We start from the raw sequence: 27,977 nt of genomic DNA on the forward strand, positions 1-27,977 counted from the left end.
AGGGTGGGTGGGTGTGGCCAGGGTGGGCGTGGCAAGCTCTACATCACCTTCGTCGGGGGCACCTGGGCTCCGTTTTCGCCGGCAGAGGCACTATGGGCTGGTCCTTCACTGTTTCCAGGATGGCCCCACGGGCCAAATCGAAGCACCCCATGGGCCTGATTCAGCCTATGGGCCTTGAGTTTGACCCCCTGGTTTTAGAGCCACCAAGAAATTGGACACCACTTGATGCTTGAGTTCCCCTGCTAGGAAGTTTGTGCTGACGGTCAAGGATGATGGGTCATGTGGGTGTCTGATTTATTTGCTGCTCCTCACTCAAAGCAACTGGGCTTCCCTTATGAGGATGGACAATATTCTCTTGAGCAGGACTTTCCAACCTTGGCCACTTTAAGACTCGTGGACTTCAACTCCCAGAATTCCTCAGCCAGCAAAGCTTAAAGTAGCCCAGGTTGGAGCCCCCTGGTCTGCTGGCTGAGGGATTCTGGGAGTTGAAGTCCACAAGTTGAGAACATGCTGAGAAAAGGATTGGGAGCTGATCAAGCCACACAGAAAGAGAGTAAAGGTTCCTTTGAAGCCCATTTGCCTCTGAGATTGCTTTTATGCCCCAGGGCACAAACTCTGCTCTCGGATTCTTGGCTGTTTGTTTCTGTTATTTCTGCATAATAAAAGAAGGCTGGTAATATAAAATGATGAATCCCTTTCAATCCCAGCAACTTTAAGATATGAGGACTTCAATCCCCAGAATTCTGGGAGTTGGAAGTCCTCACATCTTAACATTCTAAAGTGGAGAAACCCCTGATTTAGTTCCCATCTCAGCTACCAAATCTATTCCTTGATTTTGGGGTCAGTTTCCATCTCCCTGGCGAAGCTTTATGAGAGCTATTCACAAACCTGGTACCAGTAGATGCAACAGCCAACATTCTGACTTTGGTTTGTTTTGAACATGGTATGTAAGAGTTTAAGTTGCATGCACTCAACTCATTTGGCTTATTCATGGTTCAGCCTATTGAAATAACCCAGGAAATGGGGTAATCCAGTAATCCAGCTAAAATAATGTACCGGATTCCAAAATTGGAGACAGCCTTCAAGAAAGGGATCTGAGCTGTCACACAGAATGAAAATATTACTTATTTATTGTCTCTGCAAACTCATGAAAATCCTTCTTGGTACCCAAATGTAACCAAACGTGAATGCATCTCTTCATATTCTCATGTTAATTTGGGGTACTTTCTTTTCCCCCTTACTTATTAAATTGATGATGTCATCTAGTTGGGTATTGAAACGTCAGCAAGAAAATAACCAAGCTTAGAGAGCACCATGGGCTCCACAGTTGTTCTCCTCCTCTTCCTCCTCCTTCCCTCCTTTCCTATAACCCCTCTCTCTTCTAGCACTGATGATGTGACCTAGTTGGGTCATGAAACGTCTGCAAGAAAACAACCAAGCTCAAGAGAGCCCCAAGAGCCCCACTTATTAAATTTCAGTTCTTAGTGAAGGCACCTTGGAAAAGACATTTCAGAAACTGAGACCTTCTCTCTTCTCTTTATCGCAGGCTTGGTCCACTGACTCCTTGCCAAGATGCCGTTGGTGAAGCGCAATATCGAGCCCCGCCATCTTTGCCGGGGGGCCCTTCCTGATGGGGTGACCAGCGAGTTGGAGTGTGTGACCAACAGCACTCTGGCTGCCATCATTAAACAGTTGGGAAGCCTCAGTAAGTGGGCAGGTTTCACACAACCTCCTTCATGCCTGTTTGTCGAAGCAGACCGGATTAGGGCGTGGCTCAGAGGGAGTTGGCCTTGAGAGTCTAAACAAGTCCCTTTCAGTTCCACGAATCTTAATTTAATTTAATAATTTGTATTTAATGTATATGCTGCCATCCTGCCAAGAGGCAACCCTAGGTGGCTTTCAACCAGGTTGAACTGTAATTCTAAGCTACATGAATGGATGGGTAGAATCAAGAACACGTGAAGTTCTATTACTACTTTACTTTGTAAAGCCTTAGTAAGACCATGCTTGGAATACTGCAACTAGTTCTGGTCACCACAATATAAAAATGATGTTGAAACTCTGGAAAGAGTGCAGAGAAGAACAACAAGAATGATTAGGGGGCTGGAGGCTACTCGTTTGGTTCAGTCTGTTGCATTAACCCTAATTTAGTAATCAGGCTAAAGCAATGTACAGGTACTCCTCGACTTACAACAGTTCACTTACTCACTGTTCAAAGTTACAACAGCACTGAAAAAAGTGACTCACGACCATTTTTCACTGTTAACAACCTTTGTCGCATCCCCATAATCACGTGATCAAAAATCAGATGCTCAGCAAATGGTTCTTACTTTATGACCGTTGCTTTGTCCCGGGGTCACATGTTCCCCTTTTGTGACCTTCTGACGAGCCAAGTCAATGGGGAAACCAGATTCACTTAACAACCAAGTTAATAACTTATAAACTGCGGCGATTCATTTAACAACTGTGGCAAGAAAGGTCGTAAAATGGGGCAAAATTCACATAGCAAATGTCTCACTTAACAGCAGAAATGTGGGGCTCAATTGTGGTTGTAAGTTGAGGAATTACCTGTATTGAGACAGGCCTCAAGCTGTCAGAATAAAGTGAAAATGTTGTTTACTCTCTCTGCGAACTCATGAAATTCTCTCTTGATACCCAGATGGAGCCAACCTTAGTTCCATCTCTCCATATTCCCACACTGATACTTTCTTTTCCTCCTTATTTATACTTTACCTATTGATTGGATGCTGCAAGAAAAAAAGATATAATAAAATTGATGTTTTTCACATTTTTATCAGAAGAACTGGAAAAAGAAGGAAGTAGATTCTGGACCTTTTCCAAAACACCTATCCAAAATTCTCAGCAGCCTGAAACCATTTTAAGATGGATTATGAAAACCTGGCTGCTTAATATGATTTGCGAAATACAAACTGCGTCATTTGGCTTTTGCCCAACATTGGGGAATGCGTGTGTGTATGTCTGTGTGTGTATGCAGGATTTGAGGCATAACAAGTCACCATTATTTCACATCTGATTTGGTTTAAACCAGGGGTGTCCAACCTTGGCAACTTTAAGACTTGTGGACTTCAACTTCCAGAATTCCTCAGCCAGGTTTGCTGGCTGAGGAATTCTGGAAGTTGAAGTCCACAAGTCTTAAAGTTGCCAAGGTTGGACACCCCTGGTTTAAAAGAAAGACAGTTTTGCACTTTTCTTCAGGGTTGTGGATTATTTTGATCCCCTTCCTCGGGAAAAGTCAGGTGACCAACAAAGCAAGACATCATATTACAGTTTTGTACTTTCCCAAGGACTGGAAATTGCCCCACTAGGCCAGAGGTCTCCAAACATGGCAACTTGTAGACTTGTAGACTTCAACTCCCAGAATTCCTCAGCCAGCTTTGGAAATAACTATCAAGATGGTGAACAAACCTAATGCAGGCAGTCCTTGACTTCCAACAATGACAAGGGCTCTGAAAAAACAGTGGCTTGTGACCGTTTTTCACACTTATGACGGTTGCATCCTCCCCGTGGTCATGTGATCAAAGTCCAGGTGGTTCCTACTGAGGATGGTTGCCTTGTCCCGGGGTCATGGGATCACTTTTTGTAACCCTCACAAGCAAAGTGTCAATGTGAGAAGCCACATTCACTTCACAACCATAAGAATTTAACAATTGCAGTGATTTAACAACTGTGGCAAGAAAGGTCATGAAACGGGACCAAATTCACTTACAAATGTCTCCCTTAGCAACAGAAATGTTGGGCTCAGTTGTGGTTGAAAGTTGAGGATTATCTTTTCCTATTTTCTCCACAACAACCATCCTGTGAGGTGGGCTGGGCTGAGAGAGAGAGAGTGACTGGCCCAACGTCACCCAACTGTCTTTTATGCCTCAGGCAGGACCAGAACTCCCAGTCTCCCAGTTTCTGTCCTAGTGCCTTAAGCACCAGTCCAGCGGTCTCCAGCCTTGGCCACTTTAAGACTTGTGGACTTCAGCACCACAAGTCTTAAAGTGGCCATGCTTGGAGACCCCTGCATTAGGCCCATCCAACAGTTCAAAAACCAGGATTAAACTGGAGTTGCTTACATTGATTAGAGATGGGCCCTTTCCTCTGGAATCGCTCTTGTTCGCCTGTATCGATTAATTAGCTGCCAAGTCAACAGCGGCCTTTGAAGGTCAGCTGGTATTGAAGGATGGTGTCCCTGCACCTTCTTTCACAGCAGTGTCCCAAAAGGGGGTCCCCGTGTGTCTCCAAAACACTGACATCCAGAAGGGAATCGTCTTGAGAGAGAATAGGTGAATGCCGGGGATGCTTCCTGGGACCTTAGCCCACCTAAAGGGGGCACGGTGGCCTGGTGGCTAAGATGCAGGGCTTGTCGACAAGAAGGTTAGCAGTTTGAGGCCCAAGCAGCATGTGACAGGGTAAGTTCCTGTTACTTGCTCCAGCTCCTGCTCATCTAACAGCTGAAAAGAGCATGCAAATGCGAGTAGATAAATAGGTACCACTTTGGTGGGAAGGGAACAGCTTTCCCATGCACATCGGCTGGTAGTCATGCCAGCCACGTGACCACGGAAGTACTTCTCAATGGGGAAGCCAGATTCACTTAACAACCATGTTACTAACTTAACTACAGTGATTCACTTAACAACTCTAGGAAGAAAGGTTGCAAAATGGGGCAAAACTCACTTAACCACGGTCTCTCTTAGCAAAAGAAATTGTGGTCATAAGCCAAAGACTACCTGTATCTGATTAGCTGACTAGTGAGAGCATTATTAGTCCAAACGAGGAACGGTACCAGCCATGGATACCATCTGGAACAGGGTTTCTCATCCTGGGTGACTTTAAGATGTGTGGCCTTCAACTCCCACAATTCAAAGCAAAGCTGACTGGGGAATTCTGGGAGTTGAAGTCAGCCAAGGCTCAAAGTTGCCAAGGTTGGAGACTTCTGTCCTAGAGTGTCTTCTCAACTGACAACAGTGATACTCAGAACTTACAGAACAAACCCCATGCAAAGGCCACACATCTTAACGTCACCCAGGTCGAGAAATACTAATCTAGAACATCTTACCCCGTTGTTAAAGGTTGGCTTCTCCTTCCAGTTTCCCAAAACCATTTTTGAAGGCCGTCTCTATCTCTTCAGACCTCAAATGGGCTCCTCTTTTAATTCTTCCTCCCAGGCAGACATGCTGAAGATATTTTTGGAGAACTCTTCAACGAAGCCAACAGCTTTTATTTGCGGATGAACTCCTTGCAGGAACGGGTGGATCTTTTGGTGATCAAGGTCACTCAGTTGGACTCCACCGTAGAAGAAGGTACTGAATTATGGTCAGATTTAGGAAGATTCTTAGTCATCCAGGTCTTGGTTGCCCCAAAGGTGCTTTTTCAAAAGGCCACTGGACTTTGTTTTCCCTTGAAGACATTTCCCTTCTCATCCAAGAAGCTTCTTCTGTTCTGACTGAATGGTGGAAGATGAAACGACCTGATACCTGCAAGGAATATAAATCCTTCCATTCTCCACATTCAGTCAGAACTGAAGAAGCTTCTTGGATGAGAAGCGAAACGTCTTCAAGGGAAAACAAAGTCCAATTGCCTTTTGAAAAAGCACTTTTGAGATGATGGTCAGATTGAATAGATTTTTATTGTTCAGGCTAGCCTTTTTTCTCTTTTTCTCTCCGTGTGAGTCATATTTCATCCACTCTTTGAGAAATATCACCCCCTCCCACATCCCCTTCAATGCCTCCTTATCATCTTCTGGCAAAGATGACTTTGTAAGTCATGGCCTGGCCATATTGTCTGAGATTGTGTGCAAAATCCAGCCAACCTTGATAGTAGATTGACCGTTTCCTAGTATGATTTGATTGCTTATTGTACCTTATGACTGTCATTAAGTGTTGTACCTGGTGATTCTTGACTTTTGACAAATGTATCTTTTATGCATACTGAGAGCATTTGCACCAAGACAAATTCCTTGTGTGTCCAATCACACTAAGCCAATAAAGAATTCTATCTATCTATCTATCTATCTATCTATCTATCTATCTATCTATCATCTATCTATCATCTATCTATCTATCATCTATCATCTATCATCTATCATCTATCTTTCTATCTATCATCTATCTATCTATCTATCTATTATCTATCTATCTATATCATCTATCTATCTATCATCTATCTCTATCTATCTATCTATCTATATATCTATCTATCAATCATCTATCTATCTTTCTATCTATCTATCTATCTATCTATCTATCTATCTTCTGTCTATCTATCTATCTATCTATCTATCTATCTATCTATCTATCTATTTATCAGAAGATCCCTCTCTCCTCAACCCCAACTTATAGTGAGTTATTTAGTCTTAATGCTGTAGACTTATTTTTTTTCTTAGCTTTCTGCATAGCACACAATATAATAATATTTATTTTATTTATGACAGTCTTTCTGCTTCCTATCATCTGCTGGCTAAAAATCAGTTATTAATAAAATCACATTTAAAATTGTTGGTAACTGTGTCAGTATCTTGCACCAACTATCCAGCAGGTTGGTTATGGAGATTCTCAACCATCCAGGTCAAGATTGTTCCAAAGGTATTTTTTTCAAGAGGCAATTGGACTTTGCTTTTCCTTGAAGATGCTCCGCTTCTCATCCAAGAAGCTTCTTCAGTTCTGGCTGAATGGTGGAGGATAGAAGGATTGATCCTTCTAGCAGTCCTCTGGTTGTTGGTCCTCTTTCTGAGAGTCATTGATAAACATGGAGGTTTATCTCTGCCCTTAGAGCAGAGGTCTCCAAACTTGGCAACTTTGTGGACTTCAGCTATGCTGGCTGGAGAATTCTGGGAATTGAAGTCCACAAGTCTTAAAGTTGCCAAGTTTGGAGATCTCTGCCTTAAGAGTCACCTGAATAGTGCAATTGGTTGTGGAAGTGGCCTCAATGACTCTCAGAAAGAGTGCTAATGGCCAGAGGACTGCAAGGAATATAAATCCTTCCATCCTCCGGCATTCAGTCAGAACTGGAGAAGCTTCATGGATGAAAAGTGAAATGTCTTCAAGGAAAAACAAAGAAAGTCCTGTTGCCTCTTGAAAAAGCACCTTTGGGATGTCCGGCAGGTTTTGCAGGGGGCCATATGCGTGTGCCTGTGTGTTTTGTGTATGAGATTGAGTCATGAGCATATCCTAAAGAGGGCCTGGTTTGTGTCTCCCAGTCTCCCTGCAGGATATCAACATGAGGAAAGCTTTCAAGAGCTCTACCATCCAGAACCAGCAGGTGGTGTCGCGCAATTCGATCCCCAATCCTGTGATGGAGATGTACCAGCGTTGTGATAAACCTCCGCCCTTAAATATCCTCACGCCATACAGGTAGAATGCAGGGAGGGACACTGTTGGTGGCTTTGCATCCATTACAATGCAGAGCAGGGGCCTCCAACCTGGGCCACTTTTTTTTTTTTATTTTTTTTTTTATATATAAATTTTTATTATTTTTTTAACATAAAAAACACAACAACAAAACATAAAAGTATCAGCTCCCCCATATTTTTGTACACACCGTAAGTCGGTTGGTCCATCGGTTTTGTGCATTCACCTCATAGTCACAATTACAGTTACTTTATATAATACTCTTATCAATACAAATTTATAAATCCTAGTATCTCTATTAAAGAAAAAAAAAAATTTGACTAAACTTTTATTCGGTCATGCCTTTATGAGATAACTATATTTTAAATATTTTATTCTAAAACAAATCTTATAATCATACCAATTCTATCCCAAATATGAAAAAGAAAGAAACAAAGAAAACTATTATATAAATATAGTATCAAAAACCAATAAAAGGAAAGGGAAAATAAAGTCATTATTATTCCTTATTATCTAACTTTTATATTTTAATATTTCATCATTCAACCATTGATAGAAAAGATCCCAAACTAAATAAAATTGTTTATCTTCTTGCTCTCTAATTTCAAAAGTCAATCTACTCATCTCAGCACATTCCAAAATTTTCTTTACAACTTCTTCTTGCAATGGAATTTTCTCTTTTTTCCAATTTTTGCAAATACAATCCTAGCAGCAGTCAATACATTTACAATCAAATATTTCAACTCTTTACTATAAGTATCTGGTAGTATTCCCAATAGAAAAACTCCGGTTTCAAGTCTATATGCTTCTTTGTCATTTTTTCCAGCCACATGTGGATTTTAGTCCAATATTTTCTAGCATCCTCACAAGTCCACCACATGTGATAGTATGAACCAGGTTTCTGATGACATTTCCAGCATTTTTCGGATTTGTTCTTAAACATTCTTGCTATCCTTGTCGGGGAAAATGCCACCTGTAAAACATCTTATACAAGTTTTCTTTATAGGCTGTAGACATTGTCATTTTATAATTTTGCGACCATAATTTCTGCCATTTCTCTAAATCAATCCCATATCCAAAATTCCTCCCCCACGCAATCATAGTTTCTTTAACTTGTTCTTCCTCAAGCTTAATTTGCAATAAATAACCATACAATTTTTTAATCACCTTTTCATCAGTACCCATCAAAATCTTATCCAAGTCAGTTTGCTTATCATAAAATCCCTCTGCTTTGGAATCCTCATAGTACTTTGAATATATTTGCAAATATGAAAACCAATTCATCCGTATACCTTGTTCTTCCAATTTTTGCATCGATTTAAGTTCACCCTTTTCATCTAATAATTCCCCATAGTTAACTGTTTGTTCCTTTTTATAGATTATAGGATAAGAAAACGCTTCTATCGTCGATAACCAAACTGGAATTTTCAAATAACACTGTTTTTTTATCTTCTCCCAATTCAACCACAGAGACTCCCGTATATAATGCCTTCTAAAATACCCCTGTGTTTTAGTTCCCTTGTACCATAAAAAAGCATGCCAGCCCAACAACAAATCATGACCTTCTAATGTCAACAATCTGGTTTTCCTTAATGTTATCCATTCTTTAACCCACGTCAAGTTTGCAGCTTGGTAGTACAACTCCCAATTAGGCAGTCCAAACCCTCCTCTAAATCTAGCATCTTGTAAAAGCTTTAACTTTATTCTTGCTTTCTTACCTTGCCATATATACTTCAAAACAATTTTATTTAAATCCTCAAAATATTCTTTTCCAAGCCTAATTGGTATTGTTTGAAACAAAAATAAGACTCTGGGTAAAATGTTCATCTTAATTGTTGAAATCCTTCCTATTAATGACAATTGTAAGTTCTCCCATTTTTTCAAGTCTTGAGCTATCTGTTGTTTAAGTTTAATATAATTATTCTCCTTCAATGTACTACATCTTGATGTCAAATATATCCCCAGATACTTAACCTTGTTTGTAACTTGAATTTTTAACAGTTCTGCCAACTCTTCCCTTTGTTTCAGCAACATATTCTTTGACAAAATCTTTGTTTTATCTCTATTTATTTTCAAACCAGCCACCTCCCCATAGACCTCTATCTTTTCCAACAGTTTCGAGGCTGTTTCTATAGGGTCTTCCAAGATAAAGACTAGGTCATCTGCAAAGGCTTGTAGTTTAAATTCTTCCTTTTTAATTTTCATTCCTTTTATAGTTTTATCTTCTCTGATATTTCTATTCAACACTTCCAAAGTCAATACAAATATCAAGGGAGAAAGAGGACAACCTTGTCTTGTGCCTTTTCTTATATTAATTGGATCTGTAAATTCTCCCTCCATCATTACCTTAGCTGTTTGTTCATTATAAATTGCTTCTATTGCCTGAATAAATCTTCTAGCAAAGCCCATCTGTTCCATTAAAAGTAACATAAATCTCCAATTCACGTTATCAAATGCCTTTTGAGCATCTAAAAATATCAAAGCCATTTGCTTTTCAGGATGTGCCTCATAGTATTCCAGGGTGTCCAGAATTACTCTCATATTGTCTCTGATTTGTCGCTTTGGCAAAAACCCATTTTGGTCTGGGTGGATAAAGTTATTCAAGTACTTTTAAGTCTTTCTGCTAATATTGAAGCAAAAATTTTATAATCTGCATTTAGTAAAGAAATCGGTCTATAATTCTTGATTTGCAGTAGGTCCGCCTCCTCTTTTGGAATAAGTGTAATGTAAGCCTCTGACCATGTTTTAAGTATCATCTTTTTTAACATAACTTCATTCATAACTTCTAACAGTGGAATACACAGTGATTCTTGAAAGATTTTATAAAATTCTACAGGAAACCCGTCTGGACCTGGTGCCTTTCCATTATTTTGTTTCTTAAGTGCTTGACTTAACTCCATCATTGTTATATTACTTTCTAGCATTTCTTCAATCTCTTTAGGTATCTTAGGTAGATTTGCATTCTGTAGGTATTGTTTAACTTTCTCCTCGTCAATGTCTTCTTTCTTATACAAATGCTTATAAAAATCATAAATAATCTCTTTTTTTTCTTTGCTGCCATAACAAATTTTACCTTGGTCGTCTATTAACTGCGGTATTTTCCTCGACTCTTTCTCCTTTCTCAATTTGTATGCTAGCCATCTACCTGGCTTATTTGCATCCTCAAAATAATTCTGTTTAGCATTCCTAATTTTCTGTGCCAGTTCTTCTTTCTCTATTAAATCCATTTTATGTTTAGTTATATCCAGTTTCATTTTAACATCTTTTCTGTGTGGCATTTTCTGTAATTCTTTTTCAAGTCCCTTATATTCATCATCCAAGGCTTTAAGAGTTCGCCTTTTCCTGTTGTTCTTTTTCTTGTATAGTCTATTATCAAGCCTCTAACATAGGCCTTCATTGTGTCCCAAACATTCTGTATTGAGGTGTCTTCTTTTCTGTTCTCTTTAAAGAAGAAGGCCAATTCTTTCTCCATCCATTGTATAAATTCCTTATCCTTTAAAATAGAATTATTTAATGTCCATCTCGATCTTTTCCTTTGTCCCTTCCATTCAATTGTCAATGGGTTATGGTCAGCCCAAGTACTTGTTTCAATATTTACTTCTTGAATACTAGACATTAAATCTGTTGAGATCCAAATCATATCCAGTCTGAACCATGATAAATGCCTATTTGAATAGAACGTAAATTGCTTAGATTTATCATTTCTTTCTCTCCATATGTCTTTTAAAGTTAATTCATCTATCATTTTAAAAAAGGATTTAGGAAGAGTTTTCCTGTTATGCTTTACTGTTGTTGCAATATAGTCAAGTCTATTATCCACAATTCCATTAAAGTCTCCCATCATAATTACATTAGCATAGTCAAGTTCGGCAGTCTTAGTATGTAATTTTCTATAGAATTCTTCCTGTTTATCATTCGGTGCATAAATTGCAATCAAAAGTATCTTTCTATTATTGTCCATTATTTCTACCATTAATATTCTCCCATCATCATCTGTATAAATCATTTTTGCTGGAATGGCCTCTTTAATATATAAAACCACCCCTCTTTTCTTAGATTGTGTCAAAGAGGTAAACAATTTCCTAATTTTGGTTGTAATAACAATTGTTCATGTTGCTTTTTAATATGAACTTCTTGTAAACAAATTATGTCGAACCTTAATTTCATTAATTTATGGAAAATCTTCCTTCTCTTAGCAGCTAAGTTCAGTCCATTTATATTCATTGTAATCAATTTTTTTCTTCCATAATTATGTTTTATATTTAGATTTAACCACTCTCGTGGGTCTTGCCTCACGTTGATCTTTAATATCCACTTGTCCACCTACTGCACCTTCTTCTTTTCCAACCTCCATTTGTTCCTCTTGAGATTCAATTGATGGGACCTCCTTTCCTGCTCCTCCTTCTCTGCCTCCAAAAACCTCTGCGCAAAACAGTTCTGCTTTCTCAATTGAATCAATTCTATGTCTCTGTTCCTGCCACGTAAACATCAATCCTTCTGGAATCAACCACCTGTAAGACACCTCTTTTTCCAATAACCTTTTAGTCAGGAATCGGTATTCTCTTCTCATCTCTCTCACTCTTCTAGGTATTTGTTTTAAAACCAAAATTTCTTTACTTTTGTATTTCAGTGGCTTCTCTCTTGCTACTTGCAATATTTGTGTCTTCAAAGATTTTTAATAAATCTAATATGAACTTCTCTGGGTAGGTTATTTCTCATCGCATATCTTGTAAAAACTCGATATATCTCATCAATTCCATCCATCATCTTCTCTTCTGTTATCTCGAGCGCCTCCGCCAAGATTCCTACCATTATCGCAACCAAATCTTGTCCTTTTTCTTCTTCTATATTTTGGAATCTAAGATAAAATTCTGATCTATCCAACTCCCACTTCAACATCTCACTTTTTTCTTGTTCAATCGCTGTTAATCTATTGTCGATATTTCCAATTTTCTCCTCTCTTTGTTTGCCTCCCTCTTCAACATTTTGGAGTCTCTCTTCATATTTTTCCATCATCTGTTCCATCCTACCTGTTCTTTGTTCAATAGTATCCATTTTTACCTTAAGATCTTGAATTCCTTGCATAATCATCTGGAAGGATACTCTTTCTTGTTCTTTTTCTTTCTCTTTATCTTGCTTTAACAATGTCTGAATTGAACGCTGTCCAGATGGTGGGGAGGCAGAAGCAGACAGGTAGAATGCAGGGAGGGACACTGTTGGTGGCTTTGCATCCATTACAATGCAGAGCAGGGGCCTCCAACCTGGGCCACTTTAAGACTTGTGGACTTCAGCTCCCAGAATTCCCCAGCCAGCAAAGCTGGCTGGGGAATTCTGGGAGCTGAAGTCCACAAGTCTTAAAGTGGCCCAGGTTGGAGGCCCCTGTCTTAGAGGAAGGACTTTGACCAGGGACAGCCTGGAGGTTGGTGCCCAGAGATCTTTGCGACAACAAAGTTGAAGTCCACAAGTCTTAAAGTTGAATTCTGGGAGTTGAAGTCCACAGCTGCCTGGTGCTTCATTTAATGTCTTTATAAACATATTAAATGAATTTTACAATACCAGTTGTAGATTTCTCCACCATGGAGCAAACTCAAACAGAAGCAGACATGTTACAAGCAACTCAGCTTCAGCAGAGGAGAGCAGCAACTCAGGGGCTCAGAAGATCCAGGGAAGCCTTGGGGGAGGGATAAAGCAACTTTCCAGAGTTTATTATCAACTCATCACTTAGATTGTGACAAGGGTGGGGATTTCTTGTTTTGTTTGTTTTATTAAGTTTATATGCTGCTCATCTTAACTTTGAGGCGACTCTAGGCGGCTTACAACAAAGGAAACATCTGGAGTATTATTGCTTAAAGCCTCTTGCATTGAGTAATTTTCTCTCTCTTTCTTTATGAACGAAGCAACTCTCAGTTGCCCAAATTTCAAGAGAGTATTTATTTGGCACACAATGTAGAATACAGTAACTCTGTAAAAGTGGGACCTGCAGGATGCTGCATCTGAATGGTCTTGCAGATTCCACCATTCTGCTCTTCTTCCTCTTCTTCTTCCTCCTCCCTTCTTCTTCTCCCTCTGCCTTTCCCTCTCTCCTTCTACATCTCCTCCCCTCCCCCCTTCCCTCATGATCTCCTCCTCATCCATCTCTACCTTCATCTCCTTCCCCATCATTGCTTCCTTCTTCTCTTTCACCTCTTCCTCCTTCTCCTTCTCCTTCATCTCTATGTTCCCGTCTTTCCCCTCTTCCTCCTCCTCCTTATGATTTCCTATAATCTCTTTATTTTCTCTTTGTTTGGAGCTTTGTATTAACATCAAGCTCCCGGAATATTGAAACTTATCTTGAGTATCTATGATGATTAAAATGTTCTGTTGCAGAAGCAAATTTATTTTTACCATCTTTGTTTTTCAAAAAATTTTCTGTTACTCTGAAATTAAAACCAACTACATAAGGTTCCCTTCACTTGACTGAGCTTCTCAGGGCAAGAATCAAACCGATAGTAGGTATGCTGCATCTCTGCCCATCATAAGCAATTGTCCCTTCCTTCCTTCCTTCTTTCCTTGCTCTCTTTCTTGCCCTCCTTTCCTCCTGCTTGCTATTTCAGAGACGATAAGAAAGATGGCTTAAAATTCTATACGGACCCGTCGTATTTCTTTAACTTGTGGAAAGAGAAGATGTTGCAAGCCACAGAAGACAAGAGGAAAGAGAAACGCAGGCAGAAGGTAAGAACAGCTGCAGAACCTGGAATTCCTGATAGCTAGGCCAGGTGGTCCTCGACTTACATCCACAGTTGGGATCAGGTGGTTAAGTGAGTTGCTCCTGATTTTACCACCCTAATGAACTAAAATGGGGGTCTCCAACCTTGGTCACTTTAAGACTTGTGGACTTCAACTTCCAGAATTCCTCAGCCAGCAAAGCTGGAGGAATTCTGAGAGTTGAAGTCCACAAGTCTTAAAGTTGAATTCTGGAGTTGAAGTCCACAAGTCTTAAAGTTGAATTCTGGGAGTTGAAGTCCACAAGTCTTAAAGTTGAATTCTGGGAGTTGAAGTCCACAAGTCTTAAAGTTGCCAAGGTTGGAGACCCCTGAACTAAAAGACAAGTGTTGACTTACAACTCCTTTTGGTTCAGTAGTGTTCAGAGTTTTACAGCATAAATTCAGCACCAGAAAAGTAAACACGGATGGCTGATAGCTTCATTTAACGTCTTTATAAACATTAAATAAATTTTACAATACCAGTTGTAGATTTCTCCATCTCGGAACAAACTCAAACAGAAGCAGACATGTCACAAGCAACTCAGCTTTAGCAGAGCAGAGCAGCAACTCAGGAGTTCAGAAACAGACCTCAGTTTCACTTTAGTTCAGCAGGCTAGCATTATACACAGCAGAGGAGAGAAGGAGTTCCATCTTCAATAGACAGACTCAGAGCTCAACAGAGCTGCAGAGCTTAATATAGAGCCACGTCTGGGCTACTTCTAGTTTCAGTTTCCAAACAATCCTCCTTGGCTGACTTAGTTGCTGTGCCTATTCATTGGCTGACCTCGGTACCAAGCTCTCTTCCAGTTCATTCATATATTCTGACAAGTAGGATAAGGTTATAACATAGAACCTCAACCTTTTTGTTTTATATGATAACATATACTAGCTATTTCTATATTGTCAAGTCTATCTAATCAGCAAAGCCCAAGATTAAAAGTTCCATTCCCCCCGCCCCACTTCCTCAAGCACAAAGTCCAGAAGTGGTTTCCACCTAGAAGTAAAATTAACGGTCTTCTTTCCTTTAATCAGAGCCGTCCATTTGGCCCCTCTCTGCTGACTCCATCAAGTTTTGCAGCCATTTGTCCATGGTGGGGATCCCGGCTGGGGTGAGGTGGGACGGAGAGCATTCCCCCATGTCCCTTCACCAATTGGGGCAGATGTAGAGTACGCTGTGTTGTAACTGGGGCGGAGGGGCTCTCCGTGGGGGGTGCTGATAGCTCTTCCTTCTTCCCCATCCAACTCCCTCCAGGAGCAGCGACTGGTTGAGGATTCCACCCGGGAGGTGAAGAAAGTGCGGAAGGCGCGCAACCGGCGGCTGGAGTGGAACATGATGGCTTACGATAAAGAATTCCGGCCAGATAACAGGTTCTCACCATCCCCATATCACATGGCTTCATCGGAAGGATCACTGTCCCCAGATAATAGGCAGGTTTTCGTGAATGACACACCTCGCTTGGCCTCCTTCCGTTGCGTTGGCTGCCTTGTCTTGCTTGGCTTTGTGGTTTTGGCTTCCCTTTGGTTTGACCTTCGATGGCTCTGGGGATGCTTGTATGGAAGAGAGCCTGCCTCTTGGGTAGGACCAGTGAAATCAGTGCTTGTCTTTCAAAGAATGGCTCCCAATATCTGCTGCTCAGGGATGGCTGAATTGGGACGAGGGGTTGGCTGGGTTGATGTGGGGCTGAGCTGAGCGGTTAATGGCACCCATGGGAACATAATTGTGCTTGTACCACCTTTGCTGCATGCTTCCCATCTGGCTCTTTCCCCTTCCTTTCCTCTTCCTCTTCCTCTTTCCCTCTATTTTCATCTCCCTCCACACTCTATTCCTCTTACTCTTCTACCTTCTGTTCTTTCTTCTCTATCACCTCCTTCTCCTTCATCTCTTCTTCGTCCTCCTCTTCCTCCATCTCTACCTTCATCTCCTCCCCATCTCCTCCCCCTTCTTTTCCTTCATCTCCTTCTCCACCTCCTCCTCCTTCTCCTTCATCTCTTCCTCTTCCTCCTCCTCCTCCCCATCTCTACCTTCATCTCCTTCCCCATCTCCTCCCCCTTCTTTTCCTTCATCTCCTTCCCCACCTCCTCCTCCTCCTCTTTCTCCTTCATCTCTACCTTCATCTCCTTCTCCACCTCCTCCTCCTTCTCCTTCATCTCTTCCTCTTCCTCCTCCTCCTCCCCCATCTCTATCTTCATCTCCTTCCCCACCTCCTCCTCCTCTTTCTCCTTCATCTCTATCTCTATCTTCATCTCCTTCTCCACCTCCTCTTCCTCCTCCTCCTCCTCCCCCATCTCTACCTTCATCTCCTCCTCCTCCTCCTCCTCCTCCTACTACTACTACTACTACTACTACTACTACTACTACTACTACTACATGCTTGCACATTTCAAGGGTACGGCTTTTGGCACACCAAACCCTTGGTTCCAAGAGGTGATAGATACCATCAAATCCCTCCCATCAATTGGATCCTCTGCTCGTCCCTCCATCCCTGCCCTCCAGGTGTACAACCTCTTGGTGTTTTTGTCTGCAACAGATCTTACGCCTCCGATGTAGCTGATCATTCCTACCCAGCCAGTCCTAACCATCCTGGCCAACAGATGATGGCTCCAGCCACACATCTGGCCCCCGAGAACAAAGAGGTGGTGCTGGTGGCCACCCAGGTCCAGGATCAGATCTTCAGGCCTTCAGCAGTGGGAAGCCGGCAGAACAGCCTCAACCGGGTACAGCAGCCCCATGTGCCACAGCCATCCGAGACCATGTTAAATGGACCACGACCTCAGATAATCAAGGACTATGGGTATGGATTCTGGCTTACTTTCTTTTGTCTGTTTGTCATGACTGTCCCCTTAAGCAGGAAGAGTCGAATGCCTCTTTCCTGAACTACGGAAATGTGGTGCAAATGACTCTAGAAGTTGACTTGAGAAAGCAGATTATAATCCCTTTCTTTGCTGTGTAACTATGGATGGGCCCCAAATAAGATTCAGTGCCCTGAAATTACCATTAGAAAGTATGACACCTAGAGTGTTGTTGTTAGTTGTGAAGTCGCGTCCAACCCATCATGGCCCCATGGACAACATTCCTCCAGGCCTTCCTGTCCTCTACCATCTTCTGGAGACCATTTAAGCTCACGCCAACTCCTTCAGCTCACTCCTCCTCCATCCAGCTACCTCCTTCTCTGCCATCCCCTTCTTCTTCTATGGCCTTCAGTCTTTCCCAGCATTCGGCTCTTCTCCAGTGAGTCCTCCTTCCTTCTCATTAGCTGGCCAAAGTATTGGAGTTTCATCTTCAGGATCTGGCCTTCTAAAGAGCAGTCAGGGTTGATCTCCTCTAGAATTGACCGGTTGGATTGCCTTGCCATCCAAGGGACTCGCTGGAGTGTTCTCCTCCTGCCCCAGAGTTCAAAGGCCTCCATTCTTTGGTGCTCAGCCTTCCTTATGGTCCAACTTTCACTGCCATACATTGCAACTGGGAAAACCATAGCCTTGACTATGCACACTTTTGTTGGCAGTGGGATGTCTCTGCTTTTTAGTATGCTGTCTAGATTTGCCATAACTTTCCTCACCAGGAGCAAGCGCCTTTTAATTTCTTGGCTGCAGTCCCCATCTGCGGTGATTGGGAGCCCAGGAAAAGAAAATCTGTCACTGCCTCCATTTCTTCCCCATCTAGAGTAGGGGTCTCCAAACTTGGCAACGTTAAGCCCTGTAGACTTCAACTCCCAGAATTCCCCAGCCAGCATAGCTTTAAGTCCACAAGTTGCCAAGTTGAGACAACCCTGACCTTGAGTGATATCCCTTGATGGAAGATCAAAGGTCCTGAGAAATTAAAGAATGCCTCTTGGATGGCAGCAAAGGAAGCCTATCCCCACTTGGTGTATTTCAGCCAACTGAGGTAGTGGGAGATTTGTATCTAGTGCTGTTTAGCCAAGGGTCTCCAACCTTGGCCACTTTAAGACTTGTGGACTTCAACTCCCAGAGTTCCTCAGTCAGCAGAGCTGAACTCTGGGAGTTGAAGTCCACAAGTCTTAAAGTGGCCAAGGTTGGAGAGCCCTGGTTTAGCCCATAATCCTGGAAATCTTCTAGCCGTCCCCAACCAGAGCTGTTAGCCAGAGGCCATACTGTATAGGGACATATCTATTTGCATCAACGAGGCTCTGTCCCCTTCATGAAAACACAGGTAGTCCTCAACTGATGTCTACATCAGAGCCCAACATTTCTGTTGCTAAGCGAAACATCTGCTAAATGAAATTTCCAGTTTAGGACTTTTCTTGCCATAGTTGGGAAGTGAATCACTGCAGTTGTTAAGTTAGGAACCCGGTCATTAAGCGAATCTGGCTTCCCCACTGATTTTGCTTGTCACAAAAGGTGATCCCATGACCCCAGGACACTGCAACCGTCATAAATGTGAGTGACCAAGTATCTGAATTTTGATCTCATGACCATGGGGATGCTGCAATGGTCGTTAAGTGTGAAAAATGCTCATGTCCCTTTTTTTCAGGACCGTTGAACATTGAACGGTCACTAAGCCAACTGTTGTAAGTTGAGAGCTACTTGTAGTCAACACATGGGAGTGATTTTCTCTGTCGCAGTGATGGTGAACCTTTTTGTTGTGGTGTGCCGAAAGCATGCATGTGCTGGCACACACAATGCAATGCGCCCTGCTCCCCTTGCACCTGCATGTGCAACACCTCCCCCCCATCCTCTTAACCTGCACTGCGCATGTGCGCGCCTTGGAAGTGCTGAAATGGGCCTGTTTTTCGGCCTCCCAAGGCTGCAGAGGCTTCCTTCGAGCCTCCAGGAGGGTGAAAACAGCCTCCCCCGGGCTCCAGAGGCCCTCCGGAGGCTGAAAACAGGCACTTCCGGTATTTCTGAAAGGCCCATTTTTCAGCCTCCTGAGGCTGCAAAGGCTTTCCTCGAGCCTCCGGGAGGGCAAAAATGGCCTCAAATGAGCCAGAAATCTGCTGGGAGGTGCGTGCATGTGCAGTGTGGGTAAATTTGGCTGGGGCTCGCGTGCCTGCACAAATGGCATGTGTGCTGTAGATTCACCATCACGGCTCTATCAGCTTCCTCTGCCTTCAGACAGGGACCTATTCAGAGGTGGCATTCAGCTGGTTCAGACTGGTTCTGGTGTACCAGTAGTGGAAATTTTAACCAGTTTGGAGAACCAGCAAATACCACCTCTGACTGGCCCCACCCACCTGCCCCCGCAGTTACCTCTCCTCTATTCCCTTGTTTATTAGCCGAGCTGATTTGCACAGCAGAGTAGATTGTCACACCTCCGCTGAGCTAAGAAACAGCTCAGTTCACCGAGGGCGATCTTTGGGTGCTGCACACACACGTGAAGTGATCCTTGATCACGTTTGAAGCGAGCAGAACCAGTAGCACGCAATTTGGAATCCCACCGCGGCATCTTGCATGGTGAATGCCACATCTTAGCAAGTGCAGCGCATTTTGGCGCAGAGTGAATTGACAAGCATGTACATTTCCCCCACTGCCAAGGCAGGGATTTCTCAGCCGAGAAGCCGTTGCCATGGGGAACCTTTAAACCAGCCTTTTTGTGTCCCAAGGCAAAGCAGAATGATGGCATTTGATTATTTCTCATTGTTCTTATTATAAATTTGTTCCCTTCAGTTTCCACATCAATTGGCACCAAACCTGTTAGGGATTTTTATACCGTTTTGTTTGAACATGACGCATGTTATCTATCGTCTTTGAGCAGGCACTTTTGGAAAGTCTTTCCACAACACAGTGTGATTTTCTGCTAATGTTTCTTTAATTTTGTACATTTTTACGCCCATTTTCTCCAATATGAGAATTTTTACAACTTAAGGGTGGTTATTGTTTTTGTTAAATGAACTGCTGCCTCGCAAAGTTTGTGTATCATTGGCAGATAGATTTAGGACATTTGAACACAAGAGCCTTCATTAAAATGTGAATTATTTCCTTAGGTTGGCTGAGGAAATGTCTCACATTTTAATAAAACCAATCTACAAATTTCTCACGGGACTTCTACTATGCTAAGTGCTGGTGAGGCACTGCGTTTCTGCGTTCCTTTTGATGGAATTAAAAAGTGTCTCACATTCCACAAATAATTTCATGTTCTATTATTGCACAATTGCAACTGGCAGCTTTCTCTCTGGTCCTTCCGCTTCTAATGGGTTCCCTTTCAGTGTAGTCATGTCAGTATTGATAAATGGGACCCTCTAATTGCCCCTTAATTATTCCATGTCTTTTACCCAGCAGAATTTCAATTATTGGTTCCTTCCCAATCAAAACTGTTCTTTTTGCTATGGAGAGATGCCCCCAGGCCAAAAGGGAAGGAGAATATAGGAGAATGCATGGGAGGTTCCTTTCCTTGCTAAACAAGACACAATTACAAGGATGTAGGACCTAATGTGGACTCTCCCCATTAAGGACAGAATAATTTAAAAGCATCCGTAAATGTAGTTGACCCTCACATAATAAGCTGAAGCTCACCTAACAAGCTGGCGTTACCAATTGTGCTTTAAGACCAAGTCAATTCTAGGAGGGAAAATAAGACTTCTAGGAAAGCAATAAGGCTGTCAAGAACTGCACTTTCACTTTCACTTTTATTCCTTTGCATTGTGTTGATGTCCACTTCAAGAGATGCTTATATCTCTCTCGGCCCTTCATTGTAATACTCCCCTTGGCACCTGAGGTCTTTATGCACATCCTCTCTCCATCTTATTGGAGGTTGTCCAGGTGAAGTTGTGGAGTGATAGGACCCCCACTAGGTCCACCTGATGTAAAGGAAGAGGACTAGTTTGGTGTAGCAGTTGCAGCACCAGGTTAGAAACTGGGAGAGCATAGGTTGTAGTTCTGTGCAGATGAGAAGGGTGACTTTGGGCCGGTCACTTTCAATCCTGTAGATCTTGATGAGAAAACTGCACAAAATCTATGAGGTAGGCCAGACTAATAAACCAATGACATCTTAGTCACTTTTATTGTAAAGCTAGGAGCCACAGTGGCACAGTGGTTAGAGGGCAGTTCTGCAGGCTACTTCTGCTGCCTGCTGGCTGCCTGCAATTTGGCAGTTCGAATCTCATCAGGCTCAAGGTTGATTCAGCCTTCCATCCTTCCAAGGTGGCTAAAATGGGGACCCAGATTGTTGGGGGCAAGAGGCTGACTCTGTAAACCGCTTAGGGGGGCTGCAAAGCACCGTGAAGCAGTATACAAGTCTAAGTGCTAGTGCTATAGTAACCAACTCTTGCAAATCTGAATGTGCTTCCCTCTATCTTTGTGCAAATGAGGGAGGAGCTTGTCTGAAATGTTTTCTCAAGTTGCCTTCCTGGACGAAGCTCAGGTCCCCCCTAACTAAGCAGGGCCTTGATAGACACACTTCCTTTTGCCCTTGAGGCTCTTCCCCCACCCCGGAATACTAGGTAGTCAGCAGGGCTTGAAGGTGAGCTTGCATAAAAAGGAGAAAGTCCAAGTGCCTCCTGCCCCTTTGTATTTCCATGTCGATGCTACAGTTCTGATATGCATAGCATTGACCATGGCCAACCATGGCATAAATTTATGTTTATTGGAGAAGCAACCTAGAACTAAAGAGAAATGTCCTAATGGTGAGAGCAACCAAACAGTGGAATAGTTTGCCTTCAGACGTTCTGGGTGCACCATGGAGGCTTTCAAAAAGAGACTGGACAACCATTTGTCTGAAATGATGTAGGGCTTCCTGCTCAAGCAGGGGGTTGGACTAGATGACCTCTGAGGTCCCTTCCAATTGTATTATACTATATTCTCAATAAAACATCAATCCCATGCTAAATATCTGAAGAAAACAACAACAAATAGGATTTCAGGACCATGGACAGCAGCCTCAATTGATGCCATAGACCAGGGTTTCGTGCCCCTGTCGCAAGTCTGAATCTGAGGAGGAAGCTCAAGAGGTGGCAGGGAGTGGGAATGTGGCCCTGTTGGGTGTGGAAGAAACTGGGGAAGGGCAAAGCCCGGCTGGGCAGAGCACGGGAGAGGGAGTTCAGAGGAAGACCCAGGCCGATCCCTTTTCATCCTTGGGCATGCAGGGAGGAACCAAGAAGGGAGCAACATGGGTTGCATGGTTTATGGGGGAGGAAAGGGCCCTGATTCCCTTCATTAGCCACACCTGGGAAGATAGTTTAAAAGAGATGCAAGCTGAGTAAGGCAGCTGCTTGGAGCAAATGCAAGTTTATCTTGTGTTGATTTTGGGTATCTGCATTCCTGGCATCTTCCCAACCATGTTGAATTACGGCCGTTCCTTCACTTCCTGGGTTAATTACCTCCTCTTGCCTTGATTGCACTTATAGTTAAAGTTTTGGTTGACAGAGATTTGAATTTGATTCTCTGCAGCCAAAGGCTGTTCCTGGGAGAGTTTTTCTCCAGCCCAGAAGGTAACCAGGACATTGGGAGCAAAGTTGGAGCTAATAAAGGGACTCTTATTGGTTATCTGACTGTGTTGCCTTTCTGCCGCACCCCTTTGGGTCATCATACAGGGGTCCCTCAATCTCCAGGCTCACCCCATTTCCCCGGGTCATGGCCTATTTCGAATTGGGTTGCATGAAGGGGAAGGGCATAGCTCAACTTGCACAAGCAGTGGGCCAGTGGATATTTGCATGCTTGTGTGCTGCCATTCACATAAGATGAGCTGCATGCACAGTGCATGCACGCTCCTGCCAGCCACTCACGCGGCCCAGTTCCAAAGAGGCCATAGCCCCTTCATGTGCCACAGCCCGAGGATTGGGGGCCTCTGCCATAGGCAAAAATGCGTGGTGGATTTCAGAAAATACTAGGGCTGGAATGGACCTTGGAGGTCTTCTACTCCAAGATGGTCTTTATTCCATCCTGGACAAACGGCTGTCCAACCTTTTCCTGGAGGCCTTTCAAGCAGTACTTTTCCTCCTCTTATTTAAAGGTAGTGAAGAGATATTGTAATGCAAAGCACGGGTTTGAATTACAAATGATATTGAGAGAAATGGCTTCTTGCAGGAAAAACACTTGGCTTTTTTGGTTAGAACATCGTCTAAGGCAGGGACCTCCAACCTTGGCCACTTTAAGACTTGTGGACTTCAACTCCCCGAGTTCCTCAGCCAGCTTTGTTTTGAAGTCCACAAGTCTTAAAGTGGCCAAGGTTGGAGAGCCCGGGTCTAAGGGTCAGGAGTTTGGAAGCCAAAGTACATTCCAACTCTTATCTTTAAAAGATTGTATCTAAACTACCAGAGCTTTTGCCCAGGAATATATTTAATTGGAGAATGTGAATGATGACACCCAGCCCTGGAACGTGCTCAATCGGAGAATCTGATTTATGACACACCCAGGGGAGAGGAGGGAAACAGGGTCACAGGGGACTGTAAATGACTTAGGCCAGAGTTGGCTTGCTGTCAGGATTCTAGCAATCGCCCTAATTAAATCATGATTCTCGAGCCAAACTCCAAAAAACTTCAAAGGATCCATTAGAGGCGACATACTGGCACTGCCCTTTATGAAACCAACTCTGTTCTACGTCATTTACACTCCCTTGTGACCCTGTTTCCCCTAAACCAGGTTCTCCCATTGAGCACGTTCATGGGATGGGTATCCTCATTCACATTCTCCACGTAAATACATTCACGGGCAAAAGCTCCAGTAATTTAGTTACAACCTTTTAAAGAGAAGAGTTGGAACGTACTTCTGCTTCCTAACTGCTGCCCTCCTCTTCCAGATTTCCTTCCACCCCACCACCCCCTTTTCAATGGCAACTACTAAGACAGGCATAGGAATGTTTTATGAGTTGACCTCATTATCTTGTGGGCAGCAAAAGACAGCCCTGCCTTTTAAGATAAGCAATCGTCCTTGAATCATGTGAGCATAGAAACAGCCCCTGACCTTTATTTTCCTTGCCTAGAGACGAAAGCAGCAAATGTTAGAACAGAACTGCATTCATTGATTAGGTGGAATAAAAACACAGCGGTTGCAGGAAAGCAAAAAGCTTTAAAGGACACTCAATAGATTCAGGAAGCTTGAACCATCTTGCCTGAAGAAGCTTCTCTCTAAATTGACATCAAGGAAATGGGCGACCCAAAAGTGAAGGGAGGAAAGGAATTTAGTCGGCTCAGGCTAGTTTTTATGAGGCAACCTGTGTTCTGCTGAGTCATTGTTTCAGTGAGATTTCCTGACCGAATTCCTCAATGCCTTCAACAATGGCAGAGCTTCTAAGGTACAGGTAAGTCCTCAACTTACGACCTCAAGGGAGCCCAACATTTATGTTGCTACCTGAGACATTTGTTAAGTGAGTTTTTCCCCCTTTTTGAGACCTTTCTTGATCATTTGTTAAGTGAATCATTGCAGTTGTTAAGTTAGAAATATGGTTGTTAAGTGCAATCATCATAAATACGAGTGAGTTGCCAAGCATCTGGATTTTGATCGTGTGACTGTGGGGGGGTATACTGCAGTAGTCGTAAGTGTGAAAAATGGTCATAAGTCCCTTTTTTACTGCCATTGTAATGGTACTAAGCGAACTGTTGTAAATTGAGGACTACCTGTGTTGGAAAAGTTCTTAGAAATTCGGGGAGATTTCAGAGGCCTTCAAAGTATCCCATGTCGAACTGTACATACAGCAAAGTCAAGCAACAACAGTTGACGCCAGGAAATAGAATAACGGAGTTGGAAGGGACCTTGGAGGTCTTCTAGTCCAACCCCTGCTCAAGCAGGAAACCCAGTGCCATTCCAGACAAATGGCTGTCCAGTCTCTTCTTGAAAGCCTCCAGTGATGGACCATCCAGAACATTTGGAGGCAAAGCTGTTGCCCTGGTTACTTGTCCTCACTGTTAGGAAGTTTCTCCTTAATTCCAAAGGTTGCTTCTCTCCTTCATTAGTTTCCATCTGTTGTTTCTTGTCCTGCCTTCTGCTGACCTCCTTACCTCTCCTCCTCTCTCTGCAGTCCTCAACCAGTGCCAATGGCGGACTACTTTGTGCCACCTGCTCCTCCGCCGCCACCCCCAGTCATCCCTTCCGCTCAAACTGCCTTCGACAGCCCCATCTCCGCCCCTTCGGCCATGGCACCAAACGCTGCCCCTTCCGTTAGCCATGCCACCTACGCGCCTACCCCTCCCCCTGCCATGCCCTGCCCCTACTCTGCCTCTCCCCCAGGCTGGCCCCATGGGACCTCCTGTTGCCCCTCCCCCTCCGCCCCTGGACCCCCACTATCTCGGCCTCCCCTGCACACTCAGCCTCCCCGCCTGCCCTGACGGTGGATTCCCGGAAGCAGCAGCCGCCGGTGCCCCTGATCCCCATGACCGATGCCAGGAGTGACCTGCTTGCTGCCATCCGCCGGGGTAAGTCAGCACCTTTTGCTTTTGCCTGGGCTTGGGACAGACCTGCAGGGTTTGAGCTGATGCACTTTGGGGGCCCTGCTCTTCTTCTGCCAGGAAGCATTGGGCAAAGGAAGCCAATTTAGGAGGACATCATCCCGCCTCCCAAACGGAGGGGCAGAATGGGACAACTCACCATAGGCAACTCGCCATGGCCAATTCACCATGGCCAACTTGCTATGGCCAACTCACCATGGCCAACTCACCATAGCCAACTCGCCATGGCCAACTCACCATGGCCAACTCATCATGGCTAACTCACTGTAGCCAACTCACCATGGCCAACTCACCATAGCCAATTTGCCATGGCCAACTTGCTATGGCCAACTCACCATAGCCAACTCACCATGGCCAACTCACCATGGCTAACTCACTGTAGCCAACTCACCATGGCCAAATCACCATGGCTAACTCACCATGGCTAACTCACCGTAGCCAACTCACCGTAGCCAACTCACCATGGCCAACTCACTGTAGCCAACTCACCATGGCCAACTCACTATAGCCAACTCACTGTAGCCAACTCGCCACAGGACAACACAACCATTCAATTTAATTATTTAAAATAATTAAAACATTCTTTTAATTGTTGTCATTCACATTTCATTTTGTCCTTCCTTTCACATCCTTTCTTTACTGATTCTATCCCACCATTTTTGGGGGGTATTAGTGTAGCTCTTCTCCTGCGGTGAGTTTTCTTGCAGCACATTGGCCATGGCAAGTTGGCTGCAGATGGAGATCCAGTGCCCTCTCTTCCTGAACTAGAGGCTCACAGTTGCCTTCTTTGCTTTGCCATGTTGAGGGTCCCATCGTCCTTGGGTGGGGTTGGTCAATGGATCAATCTTCAACACCAGCACTCGAGCTGAGAGAGACCTGCTGGTGATCCTGTTACAGTTAGTGAACACCTTGAAGGGAGTGGTGGAAAGGCCTCTTCTCCACGAAATTTAAGGGTTGGGTTTCAAAGGCACGTAGAAGCTCTCAACAAAGGCGCCAGATCAATATTTCTCAACCATTTATTTTTGTGGCTCTTGATCCAATTCCAACCTTGGCTTTTCTCCTGTGGCCTCCTTTGTCCAGAGCTCTTCTCAGCTAAGGAACATGCAACCGGTGCATTTTTCTGATCGCCACAGTAATAAAGGAGAATAGCTCAGGGTTTAAATGAGGCCTGCTTGGTGGTGCTCTCTGAGTTCGGTTCTTTCATGACCCAAAATAGGTAACATCATCATCGGTGCTAGTGTGGCTAATAAAATATCTGCAAGAAAGCAACCAAGTATTTGCAGTTTCACAACACACTTTGCTTTTCTGTGGCCCTCTTGGCATGAGCTCTGCACCCCACACCCAATCCCTGTTACATGTTTTTATCTTAGGCTCCCTTGAAATATCCTAGGGCCCAAGTTGAGAACTCTGGCATTAGATCAGGGCTGTCCAACCTTGGCCACTTTAAGACTTGTGGATTCAACTCTCAGAATTCCCCAGCCAACTGGCTGGGGAATTCTGGGAGTTGAATCCACAAGTCTTAAAGTGGCCAAGGTTGGAGAGCCCTGCATTAGAGCAAAGCGTCACGCGGAAGGGCTAAAGCCAGTCTAAGACCAGCTGGTGCCAAGGCTGACTTGGAGAAAAAAACCTTCCTTTCCCTTCCTCCCCCCGCCCAGGAATCCAGCTGCGCAAAGTCCAGGAGCAATGGGAACAGGAAGCCAAGAAGGAGCCGGTGGGGAACGACGTGGCCACGATCCTCTCCCGAAGGATTGCGGTGGAATACAGCGAATCCGACGACGATTCGGAGTTGGATGAGAACGAGTGGTCCGATTAAAGACGGGGCAGTGGGGCTGCTGCCTTTGGAGCAGTGCGAGGGGCGGGGGGCGGCGGGAGGTCTCCCAGGTTTTTCCCCTGCCGCCTTTCTGCACCCCTCACCCCAAGCTCAGAGGCGACTCGGCGTGTTCCTGGCCGGTAAATCGCCGGCTGCTCTGAGCAGCTCATCTTCAGGAGCTTTGCTTTCGTGCCATGTTGTGTTGTTGACAGTGTTTTAAGGTGGCCTCTTTGTGGGCAGGTGGGCATTTAGGGATCCTTATCTGTTGAAACACACGGTCGGAGGAGGGGCGGGGGAGGAGGAGACTGGCTGCCTCCCCAGTTTTCCCAGGGGTGAAAAAAAAACGGCATCTGGAGTTTTTTTTTTTTCCCAACCTGCTGGAAAAGTTGGAGCGACCTTCCCTTACCCTGACACCCTACAAGGGAGGGGTGGGATGGGGGTGTGGTGGGAGTTCCTTTGCAGCCATTCCCTCTCAAGATTTCAGCCTGACAGATTTTGACAGCCATCATTGAGCGACGACGGAGGTAAATTTAAGCATCCACCCTTTCTACGGAGACTTCCTCCAAGAGGCTTCCCTCTGGGGAAAAACCCCGTCATGTGGTTTCCAGAGTTAGAAGGGATGTAAATCGTTCTTAAGTTTCTCTCCGTTGCTTCTAGCACTTTCTACTGAGCACCAGAAAGCAAATTGCCCAAAATTGCTAGCACTTTACAAGGGAAGGGGAAACATAGAGTGACAGTA

General features: G+C 43.9%; 1 protein-coding gene and 2 long non-coding RNA genes across 3 annotated transcripts in view; 2 read left to right on the forward strand and 1 right to left on the reverse strand.

Annotated features, from left to right (window-relative positions):
- Nucleotides 1-2,020, reverse strand: part of LOC148124756 (uncharacterized) — an 801,081-nt gene extending 799,061 nt beyond the window's left edge. The window contains exon 1 of the long non-coding RNA XR_015745037.1: nucleotides 1,982-2,020. This is a non-coding gene — a long non-coding RNA (uncharacterized LOC148124756). The remainder of the gene's footprint in view (nucleotides 1-1,981) is intronic.
- The window catches only part of LOC148124763 (uncharacterized), a 60,826-nt gene that overhangs the window by 19,491 nt on the left and 13,358 nt on the right, over nucleotides 1-27,977 (forward strand). The gene's annotated exons all lie outside the window — the stretch shown is intronic.
- Nucleotides 1,549-27,962, forward strand: LOC113437986 (actin-binding protein WASF3-like). The gene is given in 10 exon segments (XM_087940876.1): nucleotides 1,549-1,705; nucleotides 5,172-5,306; nucleotides 7,202-7,355; nucleotides 13,946-14,063; nucleotides 15,348-15,523; nucleotides 16,624-16,887; nucleotides 25,002-25,208; nucleotides 25,210-25,260; nucleotides 25,262-25,395; nucleotides 27,084-27,962. Coding segments are annotated over 10 exon segments (1,530 nt in total). The 5' UTR covers nucleotides 1,549-1,572; the 3' UTR covers nucleotides 27,242-27,962.

Source organism: Pseudonaja textilis, chromosome 12 (assembly GCF_049901715.1).
Source record: "Pseudonaja textilis isolate UNSWEBS1 chromosome 12, rPseTex1.2, whole genome shotgun sequence".
In the NCBI taxonomy this organism is placed as follows: Eukaryota; Metazoa; Chordata; class Lepidosauria; order Squamata; family Elapidae; genus Pseudonaja; species Pseudonaja textilis.